The sequence below is a fragment of the Oryza brachyantha genome, chromosome 8 (assembly GCF_000231095.2).
Source record: "Oryza brachyantha chromosome 8, ObraRS2, whole genome shotgun sequence".
NCBI classification, from domain to species: domain Eukaryota; kingdom Viridiplantae; phylum Streptophyta; class Magnoliopsida; order Poales; family Poaceae; genus Oryza; species Oryza brachyantha.
Genome location: NC_023170.2, coordinates 16,775,984 through 16,790,036, shown reverse-complemented (window position 1 = coordinate 16,790,036; position 14,053 = coordinate 16,775,984). Strand labels below are relative to the sequence as shown.

General features: G+C 43.0%; 3 protein-coding genes across 3 annotated transcripts; 2 read left to right on the top strand and 1 right to left on the bottom strand.

Annotated features, from left to right (window-relative positions):
• Nucleotides 1–478: 478 nt before the first annotated feature.
• Nucleotides 479–6,136, bottom strand: LOC102701471 (protein NUCLEAR FUSION DEFECTIVE 4). The gene is made up of 3 exons (XM_006659561.3): nucleotides 5,455–6,136; nucleotides 1,729–2,666; nucleotides 479–1,311 (listed from the first exon to the last, which is right to left on the bottom strand). Exons 1-3 carry the CDS (start codon nucleotides 5,788–5,790, stop codon nucleotides 798–800), a joined length of 1,788 nt encoding a protein of 595 aa, XP_006659624.1. The 5' UTR covers nucleotides 5,791–6,136; the 3' UTR covers nucleotides 479–797.
• Nucleotides 6,137–7,111: 975 nt separating this feature from the next.
• Nucleotides 7,112–9,199, top strand: LOC102711287 (nuclear transport factor 2). The gene is made up of 2 exons (XM_015840454.2): nucleotides 7,112–7,497; nucleotides 8,883–9,199. The coding sequence occupies exons 1-2, from the start codon at nucleotides 7,201–7,203 to the stop codon at nucleotides 8,952–8,954; spliced, it is 369 nt and encodes a 122-aa protein (XP_015695940.1). The 5' UTR covers nucleotides 7,112–7,200; the 3' UTR covers nucleotides 8,955–9,199.
• A 1,135-nt stretch (nucleotides 9,200–10,334) lies between these two features.
• LOC102701195 (glutamate-1-semialdehyde 2,1-aminomutase, chloroplastic) lies at nucleotides 10,335–13,419 on the top strand. Its single transcript, XM_006659560.3, has 3 exons — nucleotides 10,335–10,912; nucleotides 11,883–12,056; nucleotides 12,146–13,419. Exons 1-3 carry the CDS (start codon nucleotides 10,736–10,738, stop codon nucleotides 13,211–13,213), a joined length of 1,419 nt encoding a protein of 472 aa, XP_006659623.2. The 5' UTR covers nucleotides 10,335–10,735; the 3' UTR covers nucleotides 13,214–13,419.
• Nucleotides 13,420–14,053: the final 634 nt, after the last annotated feature.

Below are 14,053 nucleotides of genomic sequence, written 5' to 3'. Positions count from 1 at the left end.
TTGTTTCATTAAAAGATGTGGCATGATGATGCATTAACATATTTTATTTGTGTATTTTTATTTATAGTCTCAAAGTTCTCATTTATTTTAGGACAGATCTATTGGCATATAAATTGTTAGTTCATATAGATCAGGTCATCAAACTTTTCTCACTAGTCATAGGTTTGATTCTCTTTAAATTCATATGAATATTAATGAATAATATATATATATATATCCAGATAATATGTAACTGACCAGGGGTACTGGTGTAAGTATAATGTAGTGTGTTCCCTTTGTCAAAAATGTCATTGTCCGTGACATTTTTTCTGAAGAATAAAAACACAGTACAACGCTCACAACGCATGAGAAAATTCGCTCCTAGGACTTCAGGTGCTGCAAGACATTTGTAACCACTGGATTATATGCCATTTCGCATTATCCGTGACATTTTGCTAAACACTTTACTGTATTATTCAACAGATCAGAAAGAACAACGTTTTCCTCTTTAAACAAAGAATCGGTATTTATACATGGTATATATATGCACTTTTATAGCTGAACACGGCAGAAGTTCAGACAAAAAAACACATTTTCACCGTACATGTCGATGCTTCAAGATACTGAACAAGTAGCATTCTTTCAGTAGCCGCTGATAATTTATCATACTGTAACATAGCTCTCGGAAACAGAAGGAAGACCCAAAACTTTTCACCCTTCTGCTCTCAAAAGAATCAGCAGCACTGGGAAAAAATCCGAGGCATATCCATTGATAACAATGGATCTTTTGTTCCTTCTGGTTGACTGATGACTGGCATTCATGTCCGGGGGTTTCCATATAGATTGGTGTACACAATCTTCGTCCGGTGGACCAGGATCAAGCTCAAGACAGCAGCGACGATACAGAACCCTGACATGATCAGAGACGAGAGGAAGAAGCAGACGGCTCCCTCGCACTTCAATGGCTCGGCAGCATCAGAAACCAAGCCAAGCAGTATCCCAGGCATTGCCAGCAATGTGGAGTTCTGGTGCTGGCGAGCCTGCTCCTCAGCTTCGGAGTCATATATGCCACTGGCTATAATGCCTGAGAATACAAGGGAGCCTGCTGGATTCGCGACGGTAAGGAAATTGTACAATGCTCCGAAGTTTTTCAGGCCAAACAGTTCGGAGGCAGCAGCTGGCACAATTGCCCAGTGGGCACCATAGCCAAGACCAACAAGTAGCGTGCCAGTGTACATTGCGCCTGGCCAAGCCATTGCAAAGAAGAAGTGCCCGATTGCCATGAACACTTGAGCTGTCGCTAACGCAATGGCCCTTGGATATGCATAGTCCCTGATAATGGTGATAAGGAAACCATCCATGTAAAGGATCAGAAAAAAAAGGGAACAAGAACCAGAATTAACACAGAGAGATAAACTACAAAGTTTCTTGTATTTAGTTGTTATTTTAGTTTCTTGCACTTAGTTTTTGTCCTCTCTACAAGCATATGCACCGGGAGGCACAATGTTTGTTTACTTGGTCAGGGAAAAATGCATTTCAACAAAAACAAATGGAATAAATGATTAGTTATGGTTTATGGAAAACATTGATCAGCAAGAAATACCATCAACTACGCTATGTTTGTGCTGCTGAAAGAATTACTATTGTGCAATTCATAACTGTGTACTACATGAACCAAACATTACTACTCATCAGATGGATAACAGAGATATATTTAATGTCAGCAAACAGCTTTTGCAGATTTCTTACTTGACAATAATCTCTGAAAAGTAGCCCCCACCAATGCGTCCAAGGAAATTCCAGATGCTAATCATGGAGACAAATATGTGACTATCCTCGTAGCCCAGTGACTGGCTCATTTGCCCAAGATTATCTATTACAGTAAGACCTGATCCTGATCCCAACAGAAGGGAGAAAAACAGTAGCCAAAAATCTGCCTTGATCAATGCCTGCATCAATGTGAAATCCTCTCCTCTTCGTGGACCTTTCCTCCTTTTGACCCTGACAGCGCCAACTGCAGCTGCCTGGAATAGCTTTGTCTGCAATTCAGCTATCCTCTTTTGCCTCTCTGAGGCTGGAAGTAGATCTACTTCCTTTGGCTTTTCGTCTTCCACCTCACTGAATATAACCTCAGTTTGCTCTTCAGATGGTGTTGACGCGCTTGCTTCTTCTTTGCGAGGTGATTGCACCAGTGATGCATAGACACTCTCATCGTTATCTGAGAAGAAACTGAGTATCACAGGGATGACTATTGGAACCAGCAAGAGGAAGATTAGAATGATGGTCAACAAGACCATCACTGTGTGGCTCAAGTCGACAATGTCCCCCACTATCATCACACCCATCAGATAAGCAGCCAAAAGCACGCAGACACTGTATACAAACATGAAACTTGTACCATCAGAAGGCCTTACTTGCCTGTGTCCTCCAACTGGTCTGACAATGAACATTAAAGCGATAACAACCATTGTTGGACCAACAGCAACCATGAAGATCAATGCTGCATGATCAGGTGAATGTATCATTGCATACATTTGTGTTAGGATTGCACCACTCAAACCAGCAAATCCCTTGAGAATACCAACAATCGGTCCACGGCTCTTGGGAAAGTTCTGAACACATGAGACGAGTGCAGCCGTATTGAAGTATGTCTCACCATTAGTACCAATAAAGATAAGAATGCACATCTGCCGAGAGATGAGAAGCTTTCAGCACAATAATTAACAAGGATACAATTGAAGGAATGTGAAAGGTAAATAAAAATATGTTTAATCATATATGGAAATCATGTGAGATTACCAATGCCATTAACTGAAATGGGGACATGGAACAAAGATTCACTAGGTTTATTGTTCAGATGCACAGTCGAATCCTAACTTAGATAGAACATGAGTTTTGTTATAAGTTGGTGGCCTGCTGATCTCAATCTGAATTTCTTTTTTTTTTGTTTATGATGAAACTATCCAACTTGTTCAATTGAGTTCAGTGCAAAATCCAAAATTAATCTAAAAACGCTCAAGATCACCCAAATGTAGTGTAAACTGGCTACTTAATAGTCTGTTTCCCGTTTTCCTGAACCAGCTCTGAGCCAATGAGGTGTATTATGGAAGAATTGTGCAAACCATATTCCTGCACTGGGTTACCAACCAGGTTGCAAGGATCAACAATGATACACAGTGAAATGTAGCTTGAAATGCATATTTGGGTCAACATCTTGGCACCTGATATATTGGAATTAGAAGCTGAATGCATGGACTTAAGACAAACCGAGTGGGAAGTAGCGAGGTGGACACTATTTCTTTCACCAAAAAAAACGAATGTGGCCACTAACATTCCAAAAGCTTCATAGGTATATATCAATAAATATTAGAATACATCATACGACTAAAAAATGTATTAAGAGAAAAATCAAGAATTTTCAAGTTTTTTACCAACATTTAGTGATGCTTTGAGCAACAAATCCTATGCATGCAGTGGAAGACCCAAAATTCCCCCCGATAAATCTACTTTTTAAAACAATGAACATAGAGAATGGTTTGTGAAGTGTGAATATAATTTCAGGTTTTAGTATATCTTTTTTTGGGTAACATGTAGTACAAGTGTATACCGAACTTATCAGTATTTCAGATCGATAGAATTTCAGCTCCGAAGATAACCAAAGACCATGTTTAGTCTTCAAGTATTCAACAGGAAATATTGTCTTTTTGAAAACATTACAAAATACTACCTAGGACGTGTTCGTCCCCAGGCTTAGTGCATGTTTGGTTACCCTCAACTTTTTATAGTCACTGTCACGTCAAATGTTTAGGCACTAACTAGAAGTATTAAATATAGACTATTAATAAAACTCACCCCATACTCTGGACTATTTCGCGAACGAATCTATTAAGCCTAATTAGTCCATAATTAGCGAATGTAATGCTACAGTAAACATTTGCTAATTATGGATTAATTAGGCTTAAAAAATTTGTCTAATGAAATAGCCTTTATTTATGCAATTAGTTTTGTTATCAGTCTATATTTAATACTCCTAATTAACGTCCAAACATTCGATGTGATAAGGGACTATAAAAAAGTCCTTGGATCCAAACAGCCCCTTAGGAAGCCAAATTACCTCTTTTTCCGTGCGCATGTTTCCTAAACCGCTAAACGGTGTATTTTTTGTGAAATTTTTTTATAGAAAATTTGTTTTAAAAAATCATAATAATCTATTTTTAAAATTTTTATACCTTAAAATTAATTAATCATATACTAATCTATCACTATGTTTTTCGCGCCGGCTAACTATCTAAACGCCAAACACGGCCCTAGTACATTCTTCTAACCATACGGACATATATCTAATACTAAGTCCACTTACATTTGGCATGGAAAGCTACTATTTCCTGATCCCAATCTTAGTAACTTCAACCTTTTTTGAATTCAGTAGCTATTAGCAACATGTAACAGAATATTGCCCCGTGTATGGAGATTTAACATTTAGGACATAAAATGCATTCTTAACAATTACTATCATAGGATGCGAATTCACTTTATTCATAACAGGTTTAGGTGATACTGTTACAGGTGTAGCTGCCATACTAATGACTGATGAAAAAGTTCTAGGCTGAATATTGCTCAATAAAAATTTATGAGATAAGACAATGAAGGTACTATAACTAATGGCACATGGGAAGCAAGAAAGCGACCACTAACTCTTTCTACAGGCAAGAAGGCTTCTTCGAGCGCTCAACATGTCATATGTTGAAGTATTCTTTGCACATGTTGTACATTAGGAGAAAAAAATGTTTGAGCCAATGAAATTCTGATAGTGATTTCCGAATATAAATTTAATATTTAGAAGACCAGATTTCCACTTTTAGAGTGTTTGAACTTTGAACGTCTAAGGCTAACAAAGTTTCATTTACATGATTGAAGACCGTACTGGAGTCCAACTCCAAACAAGGTGTTTGTTATTTTCTCTATATCATCATATAGTCAAAATGCACGACTGCAACTTTCCATCCTCACTGACAGACGCACTGTATTTTAACAGTAAATCAAACTAGTCTTCAACATTAACCCAGCATTTGTTTCCAATTGAACAGAACTCCTTTTTTTGGTGGGGAATTGAACAGGACATTAATCCCCTATTTAAACGAAACTAGTGTACTGCACAATACCAATTCTAGAAACTTCAACCGTACAAAACCCAGTAGAAGTAAACAAAAAATTCATGAACCACTAGTCTACTGCCCACATTGTTAAACGAGTCTGTAAATTTTTCCTTATATGATTTCCAGACTAACCAACGTGCACGCTTCAATCAACCCCCCTCCCCCCCCCCCCCCCCCCCCCCCCAAAAAAAAAAAAGTCGCAGGCAGAGAAAAAATGTTAGAGAAGTTAGCGATTAACTGATAAGCATTGGGAAAACATGACACAGACTGTAGCACATAGCATGTGAAACGGAAAGGGGAGGGAAGGGATCTGACTGACCGCCCAGAGCGGGGGCACGGGGGCGCGGTGGGCGACGGCGAGCCAGACCCAGCCGTAGCCGACGAGGTTCTGCGCGGCGCCGACGAGGACCGCTGCCCAGAGTGGGAGCACGGCGCAGAGCGTACCGGCGAGGAAGCCGACGCTGTCGCCGAGGTCCTTGGCGACTCCGAGGCTCGCCAACTGTCTCTGGTTGTACCCCAGCGAGCTCTTGATCACCGGCGAGATGCTCCCGAACAGGTAGCCCACCCCGGCGAACGCCTGCATCCACATCGCCGCCACGAACACCAGCCACCGGTTCCGCAGGAACCCCCGCACCCTTCCCCCCACCTCCGCCATTGCCGCAGCACCAAAACTCAGTATCTCAACCCGCGACGCCGAATTGGGGGCAGAGCGAGGAGAAGAAAACGAACCTGTAGACGCCGCAGAAGAAGCGCAGCACCGCGCGGATTGGTTCGCCGACGCGGCACGACAGCAGCAGCGATCCCAACAATGATTGCGGATGGTAACCACGCTACGGACGTGCCGCGTCAGCGTCACTGTTGTTGTGCGGCCAAGCAGAGCAGGGTCTGCTTGAAGCACGGAGGCAGAGGAGGAGGAGGAGGAGGAGGAGAAAATCCGGCGAAAAATCGATGGCGTTTTCTATGGACGAGACGAGCTCGGCGGCAGCGCAGCTCGCCCACCCCGCGACCGATGCAGGACGGCGTCGCCGCCTCCGCGCCGGGGAGGTGAAACCGTGAAAGAGACCACCCCAAGCCAGCCTGGCGGCGGCGCGGTCGCGTGCCCACCGTCCGATGCGGGATCATACAGTCCGACGAACGACACGTGGCGTCCATGGGACCCGAGGAAACGTCCGTCTCCGAGCGTTTTTAAGCGGTGCCGCGAATTTTTTTAAAGAAATAACGTTATTTTAATGAAAAATCGTAAGATTAAAGGCCATGCATAAAAAATCGCAATTTTTTTAAACACATTACAACGCATACGCTCACAACGCAACACACGTACACTCCCAAGAGAACGCATGCACGCAAACCGATTTTAGGGGTCCGTCGAACTGCCATAGTTCGATAGACCCTCTATCAAACAGGGGCAGTTCGACAGGCCCTCCAGATATCCAGTGGTGCTCCACCACATCGCTCGACTAAGACGGTAGGGGGCTGTCAACCTTTGACAGTTCGATAGGGACTGTCAACTTTTGGCAGTTCGATAGGGACTGTCAACTTTTGGCAGTTCGACAGGTCCCCTCAACGCCAGGTGGTGGGCCCTGTCGAACAGTGGGTGTTTGATACAGTCCCTTATCGAACAGCAGCAGTTCGACATGGCCCAAATCGAACATCCACGGTTCGACATGGTTTTAAAATTATGATTGTCTACGGATGAACTCTAATCTTGCGATTTTTTATTAAAATAATGTTATCTCTAAAAAATTCCGGCGCCGCCCTGTCGTTTCGTTTCCCCGTCATTCGGTGGGCCCACTAATGATACTTATCTCTTGATGACGAGGCTTCCCCCTCATGGGCCTCGATTCGAACTGGGCTTTATCTGTTTGGGCCTTTGGGCCAGGAATTCTAGATGCTTCCGCCGAATGGGCCCGGGCAGCGTAGCGTCCGTCCCACGCGAACCCCTCGAGCGAGCGAGCGATCGATCGATTGAAATCCCCCTCCGCGAGACGCCGTCGTCTCCTCCTCCTCCGACGACGAACCCGAAGCTCCAAACCCTAGGCGAGAGCGAGAGCGAGAGAGAGCGGCCATGGACGCGGACGCGGTGGCGAAGGCGTTCGTGGAGCACTACTACCGGACGTTCGACACCAACCGCCCGGCGCTGGTGTCTCTCTACCAGGACGGCTCCATGCTCACCTTCGAGGGGCAGCAGTTCCTCGGCCCCGCCGCCATCGCCGGCAAGCTCAGCTCCCTCCCCTTCGCGCAGTGCCATCACGACATCAACACCGTCGACTGCCAGCCGTCGGGCCCGTCCGGCGGCATGCTCGTCTTCGTCTCCGGATCCCTCCGCACCGGCCCCGAGGACCACCCCCTCAAGTTCTCGCAGGTTTGTGTTCGTTCGTCCCCCCCTCCTCGCTCGAGGCCCGCCTTGTTTGATGCTGCTACGCGCAGATCTGCTCTGATCTGATCCGATCTGCGGGTTGCTCTGGTGATTCGTAGGTTGACTTAGACAAGTTCGATTCGTGTGTGATTACTGTTCTGATGAGTGGGTTTGGCCACGACAGGCGTAGATTGATTGATTACGATCCGTAAAGATATTTTTGTACATGTGGGTAGGAGTGTTTGGATCTCCTTAGTTACCGGTGCACTCCCTATAAATCCATCCTTTTGCCGCTTCCGCTCTAGCGCTGTTTCTCAACAATGATTGACCTCATGTTACTAGTATATATTATAGATTGTTCTTCAATATTCTAGCGTTTGTTTCCTAACCCAGCAACTTAATGGACTGTTTAACCTCTTCCTTCTTTATTGCAACTAATTATAGATTGTTCTGCAATATGTTAGCGTTGGTTCCTACGTCAGCAACTTCTTGGACTTCAAGATTGTTTATCCTCTTTAGTATTTATTGCAGAATTCCCTTCTGTCTTGCAACTTGTTCATGTCTAATATGATGATTTCGTGGTTTTCCCATTGATCATGTATGTCCTCTTGCATGATTATTAAGCTAGAGGATCAAATATAGATGTGGTTTTGCTTTGTGCAACTATGCATATTGCAATATTGGATGCAGAGGCCAGAGGTACATATATAACAATGGCTGAATGATTTATGTAACACATATACTAAGGGTAGATTTCTATAACAATTGTTAATATTATTGTGGGCATGATGGTGCCTTTTGTGAAATTTATTAACTGATTTACAAGATCCTGTTCTTGTTCCTCCTTTGTTAGGTGTAGATTCCGAGTTTCCATAATTTTGTTATTTCAGTATTTTACGCAATTGGTCGGAGGCAACAGTAAGTAAAGTTGCAGTTTTTAGTTTGCGTAGGAAAAAAATTGATGGCAACTTTGGGAGTCTTGCATTGTAATGGTGTGTGCACTGAAAATGTGCCAGTGGTTTTCTATCCCAAGTTTTGCTTGATTCAACTTAACAGATACCTTGACTGCAATATTTGTATGATATAAGTGCTTCCGATACATAGTTAGTAAGCCATTTCCATAATATTAGAAGTTGATTGGTAAATCTTAGTTGAAATGAATAATAACAGTCAAATGCATCTTTTCTATGGCCTCGCACTACTAGTTCAGAATTAGTAGTGCCATAATGCTCATACATGCTATCTCTGGAAGCATTATGGCTATACTTGCCCTTACTTTGGTGAAACATAACCTCATGCTGCTGATGATTTCGTTGCTTGATGCATCTTCAATTAATGCCCAGTATGACTCCTCATGTCTACTAAGCTTGCGATTTCCAATGTTCCTGCAGATGTTCCAGTTGCTTCAAGGTGGAGGGAACTTCTATGTCCAGAACGACATGTTCCGTCTGAACTATGGTTAAGGAAAACCAGGAAGTCATCCAGCAACAAACTTTGTTCAAGTGTTTTATGTTAATTTGTGAGATGCTGTTGCTCTTTTGATTTTTTTTATGGACTGGTGCAAATTATTGCAAGAAATGGTGGTGTTAAAGACTTTATGCATCTTGCTGGATTTGTTCTTCTATGTTTCTCCCATGAACTGTGGTTTCTTGGAGGTACCATTTATGTGGAATGTGTAGACAGTCTAAAAGATTTTATCATGTCTGCATTTTTGTCCTGTTTTTGCTCTCTGGATTTCATCTTTGGGCGCCAGAATACCTCATTTGCCCCATCCTTTTGAGTTGGCGTGCGTTGTTGAATCCAAGTTGATTGGGATGTTACATATTATAGATGTTTTGGTCCTATCTAGGTTGGATCAATAAATGTTTTATATGTCTCTAAATTTATTATCATTCAATTCTCAGAACATCTTATAATTTCAAAACGGTCATGCAGTTTTCTCTGATGCTCCTTTCACATTTGTGACCGACTGTTTAAATCTGTGCTGTCGTTAAGTATTGCGGTGTGAATCAAAATTTCTTTTTATATCTCAGTTTATCTCATCTCTCGACCAACACAATGGCCGTGTCATTATTTCTCGATTTTCGTAAGCTATCTAGATTGCTAAATGGAGTGTATGTATATATATATATAAGTTTATAATATTACCTTAGCGTAGATTTTTAATTTTATATTAGTTAATTTTATCATTTGTTCTATTAAGTAGCTATTAAAAATTAGATAGTGTTCTACCTTTTAAAAAGAATCCAGCCAAATCGGTATGTCTCTGTCATTTTGAAATTGGAGTCGGTAGTCATTTTGAAATTGGAGTGACAACACTGCTAGCCCATCCTTAGTTTACGGCCCATACAACGTTACGTGATCCTATCTCTTCTGCAGGTTCACGGTAGTCCGTAACTGTGAATGGATGCGTTATTTGGTTACTAAAAGATAAAAAATGCTCAAATTTTTATATTTAGTAGTATAAATGGTGAAATTATGATGAACTTCTATACATAAACGTTTTGCAAAAAAACCCACACCAAACTTCTATAAATATTTTTTTTAAAAAAAACGCTGTTTAACAATTTGAATAGCGTGTGTATAAAATTCAAGAAAAAAATCTGGTAAAAAGAAAGTAAACCTAGTATATCAAAACCACATATGTAAGTTTTGGGAATGTCACATTCAACATTTGAAGTCTCAGACCATATAATGCCATTAAAAACATATGTATAATTTTTTAAAGAAAATTTAGTTATACTTATTAGTTATGTATAATTTTTTAAGAAAATTTAGTCATGCTTATTAGTTATTTTGTAGTATTTACTATATTTATATTTATATGGTACTGATAAATCTAAACATATATATATATAAGTATATTATATCCATTTCATATTGTAAAACTTTTTAACTTTATCTAAATTTATCGATGAACATATACAATTTATTATACTTTATGTCTAATTTATGGCTAGATTCATAAATCGGAGGGAAGGATATATTTGTCAACAAGCCCACCATACCAACAAGCCTCTCTATAAGCCAGCAACGCCGTGTGTTCACTGCAACCGTTAGATGAAGATCGTACGGCTAAAAATCAACCGTATCATTTTCTTTTCCTCCCAAAAGAAATCAAAAACTCTCTGACAAGTGGGCCCAGACCGCACCTTTAAGACCCAATCGCACCAAACCCACCGGAATTTTCTTATCCCCTCCCTCATCCTCTCCACGCGCGCAAGGAAGGAGCCAGGAAGGAATCATGGCCGGAGCAGCCGCCGCCGCCGCCGTAGCCTCGGGGATCTCGGCCCGGCCGATGGCCCCGAGGCCCTCCCACGCCCGGGCCGCGCGCTCCGTCGTGCGGGCCGCCATCTCCGTCGAGAAGGGGGAGAAGGCGTACACGGTGCACAAGTCCGAGGAGATCTTCAACGCCGCCAAGGTGACGCGTCTTTTACCTCCCCCCCTTCGGTTTCTGCGCGCGGGGTTGGTTTGGTTGGTTGCTCGCCGAGCTTTCTTCTCTTTTTTTCCCTTCTCCTTTATTGCAATTGTGTGATGACGTTTACCTGCGCTATGCTGGAGATGTGCCTGGGTAGGAATTGTGGGGATTTTGTGCGTTATTTCTTCGTCCATGTGAAAAGATGCGGTGTGAGGAGGTGAATTAGGTGGAAATGAGGAAATGGGGGCTGCCGGAATTGGGCAATGTGAGCTTTTTGAAAGGTCAACTGTGCTAATACCGCAGGTTGTTAGATTCAGACATACATGTAGGCTGTAGCATAGACATTGCTGCAATTATGTAGGTGATTAGTGAAGAGCAAAACTAGTTCCAAGGTACATGGTGCCTAGAGAGAGTACCATGTCACATCTTATGGTGCTAAAATTTGAATTTTTAACCTTAAATTTAGAGTTGATGAATTTTTATTCACAAATTATCTCGTTTGCAAATATACCATTTAACTTTTTTCTAGAAAAGTGAAAAGATGAATCCCTTTATTTTTACCCCCAATTTGGATGAGGGTCTTACCCCCGAGGACAGGAATATGGTCATTAGCAGAACAGTTCTCATAATTAATTAATCTGAAGAATGTGAAGTTCTAATTTTCTAGCCTTATTTTGCACTTAACGATACCTTCGATTCATGTTGTGTATTTTTCTCTCTTTTTTTGAATGGGAAAAGGCCCTGGTTCCACTGCATGGTATGCAAATTGGTTTACATCTTGGATCTTTAGTTTGGTCAATAATATTAACTGATATTGTAATTTAGAGCATCCATGTTTCGATATTCAACTGCCATGAGATGGTGCAGCCTATGCAAACTAAAAACAAATTTATACTCATTTTATGTTTGATGTTTGATTCTTCCTTAGTCAGATTTGGATATTTGTACTGACTGACGTTCCACTGCATTGCAGGAGATGATGCCTGGTGGTGTTAATTCACCAGTTCGTGCCTTCAAATCAGTTGGTGGGCCGCCTATAGTGTTTGATTCTGTGAAGGGTTCTCGTATGTGGGATGTGGATGGAAATGAATATATTGATTATGTTGGTTCCTGGGGTCCTGCAATCATCGGTCATGCAGATGATACCGTATGGCCTTGTGTTAACTGAATCCAAACCTAAACTTTTGTGTTAACTGGATCCAAACCACCATACTGAAACCTTATTGTTTCATTCAGGTGAATGCAGCATTGATTGAAACTCTGAAGAAAGGAACTAGCTTTGGTGCTCCATGCGTGTTGGAGAATGTGTTGGCTGAGATGGTCATCTCTGCTGTACCAAGTGTTGAAATGGTCCGTTTTGTCAATTCAGGGACAGAGGCCTGCATGGGAGCGCTCCGCCTTGTGCGTGCGTTCACTGGGAGGGAAAAGATTCTCAAGTTTGAAGGTTGTTACCATGGCCATGCAGATTCATTCCTTGTTAAAGCTGGCAGTGGTGTTGCCACGCTAGGCCTCCCAGACTCCCCTGGAGTTCCCAAGGGAGCCACATCTGAGACTCTAACGGCACCATACAATGATGTCGAGGCAGTAAAGAAAGTGTTTGAGGAGAACAAAGGGCAGATTGCTGCTGTCTTCCTTGAGCCCGTTGTTGGCAATGCTGGCTTCATTCCTCCACAACCCGGTTTTCTGAATGCTCTCCGTGACTTGACGAAACAAGATGGTGCACTTTTGGTCTTCGACGAAGTGATGACTGGTTTCCGTTTAGCTTATGGTGGAGCTCAAGAGTACTTTGGGATCACCCCTGATGTGACAACCATGGGGAAAATTATCGGTGGCGGTCTTCCAGTTGGTGCTTATGGTGGACGCAAGGACATCATGGAGACGGTTGCTCCCGCAGGGCCAATGTACCAGGCAGGAACCCTCAGTGGAAACCCTCTAGCTATGACTGCTGGGATCCACACTCTCAAGCGTCTGACGGAGCCTGGCACCTATGATTACTTGGACAAGATCACCGGCGATCTTGTTCACGGGATATTGGATGCGGGTGCGAAAACCGGACACGAGATGTGTGGAGGACACATCAGGGGGATGTTCGGGTTCTTCTTCACCGGTGGCCCAGTTCACAACTTTGCTGATGCCAAGAAGAGTGACACCGCCAAGTTTGGGAGGTTCCACCGGGGCATGCTGGAAGAAGGCGTATACCTAGCCCCATCCCAGTTTGAAGCAGGCTTTACCAGCTTGGCACACACCTCGCAGGACATCGAGAAGACCGTGGAGGCAGCTGAGAAAGTTCTTCGCCGGATATAGAGGATTGAACACTTGAAGCTAAGCTACTGAAGCTCTTGCGGTTTTCATTTGTGTTGTACACTGTTAGTTTCTGAGCCACTGAAAACATCTGTGTTGTGCAGCAGCAGCAGTACATTTCCTGTAGCCCCACCACACCCATCATATTTGTGAGTTAGCATCCATGGTGTTTTTGCAGTGCCAATAAAATTACTTTTCGAATGAGTTCAGTTGTCAATTGCCAAATGCTGTGCCATACTGTGATGAAATCTCTCTGCTCTATGTTCGTCTTTATCACTGTGTCAGTTTTAGCAAATGATGCAGATTTGCAGTCTTGATTCCCTTCTTCACAGAATCACTCTGATGGTCGGGCCCCACATGTCAGACACGTCATCCGGTTTCCCGTTCCGGAATTGGTCATCGTGAGACGTCCGGTACAAGATGTGCGGCAGAGATTGAGTTTGTTTCAACGGTCCCTTGCATTATGCGATATTACTATTAATTAAGCGCATCTTACAATTTAATTGGGCCTCTGCAGAGCACTTACCTGACCACCAGGGCGGCCCGGCCCGGCCCGGCCTGGCCCATCAGCTGGTCTGTCTGCCCGTCCGCCGCCATGCATGGTCGCCGGCGTCTACCCACCGGTATGTTCTCCGGCGAGCCATCCTATTCGATCGTTGTATGGTCAGTGTTGCATATCATGCTATGCCTTTTAGTTCTTATGGATTTTACAGCTACTAGCACCGTAGAGATGATCTTTAATTCGTAATGCAGGAATGTCGCACGAATTTGACATGTTCAGCTCATTAGTTTTCCCGACAAGAATCAGGAAGGATTCCCATGGATGAACTTTCATCTGTTGTT

Bases quoted from the DNA above. Each gene is read 5' to 3' on its own strand.
- LOC102701471 (XM_006659561.3), bottom strand. From the start codon at position 5,790: ATGGCGGAGGTGGGGGGAAGGGTGCGGGGGTTCCTGCGGAACCGGTGG. The intron at 2,667-5,454 runs GTCAGTCAGATC...ATCTCTCGGCAG, and splicing joins CCGTGCCCCCGCTCTGGGCG to ATGTGCATTCTTATCTTTAT. The intron at 1,312-1,728 runs GTAAGAAATCTG...CACCATTATCAG, and splicing joins TTTTCAGAGATTATTGTCAA to GGACTATGCATATCCAAGGG.
- LOC102701195 (XM_006659560.3), top strand. From the start codon at position 10,736: ATGGCCGGAGCAGCCGCCGCCGCCGCCGTAGCCTCGGGGATCTCGGCC. The intron at 10,913-11,882 runs GTGACGCGTCTT...ACTGCATTGCAG, and splicing joins AGATCTTCAACGCCGCCAAG to GAGATGATGCCTGGTGGTGT. The intron at 12,057-12,145 runs GTATGGCCTTGT...TGTTTCATTCAG, and splicing joins TCGGTCATGCAGATGATACC to GTGAATGCAGCATTGATTGA.
- LOC102711287 (XM_015840454.2), top strand. From the start codon at position 7,201: ATGGACGCGGACGCGGTGGCGAAGGCGTTCGTGGAGCACTACTACCGG. The intron at 7,498-8,882 runs GTTTGTGTTCGT...ATGTTCCTGCAG, and splicing joins ACCCCCTCAAGTTCTCGCAG to ATGTTCCAGTTGCTTCAAGG.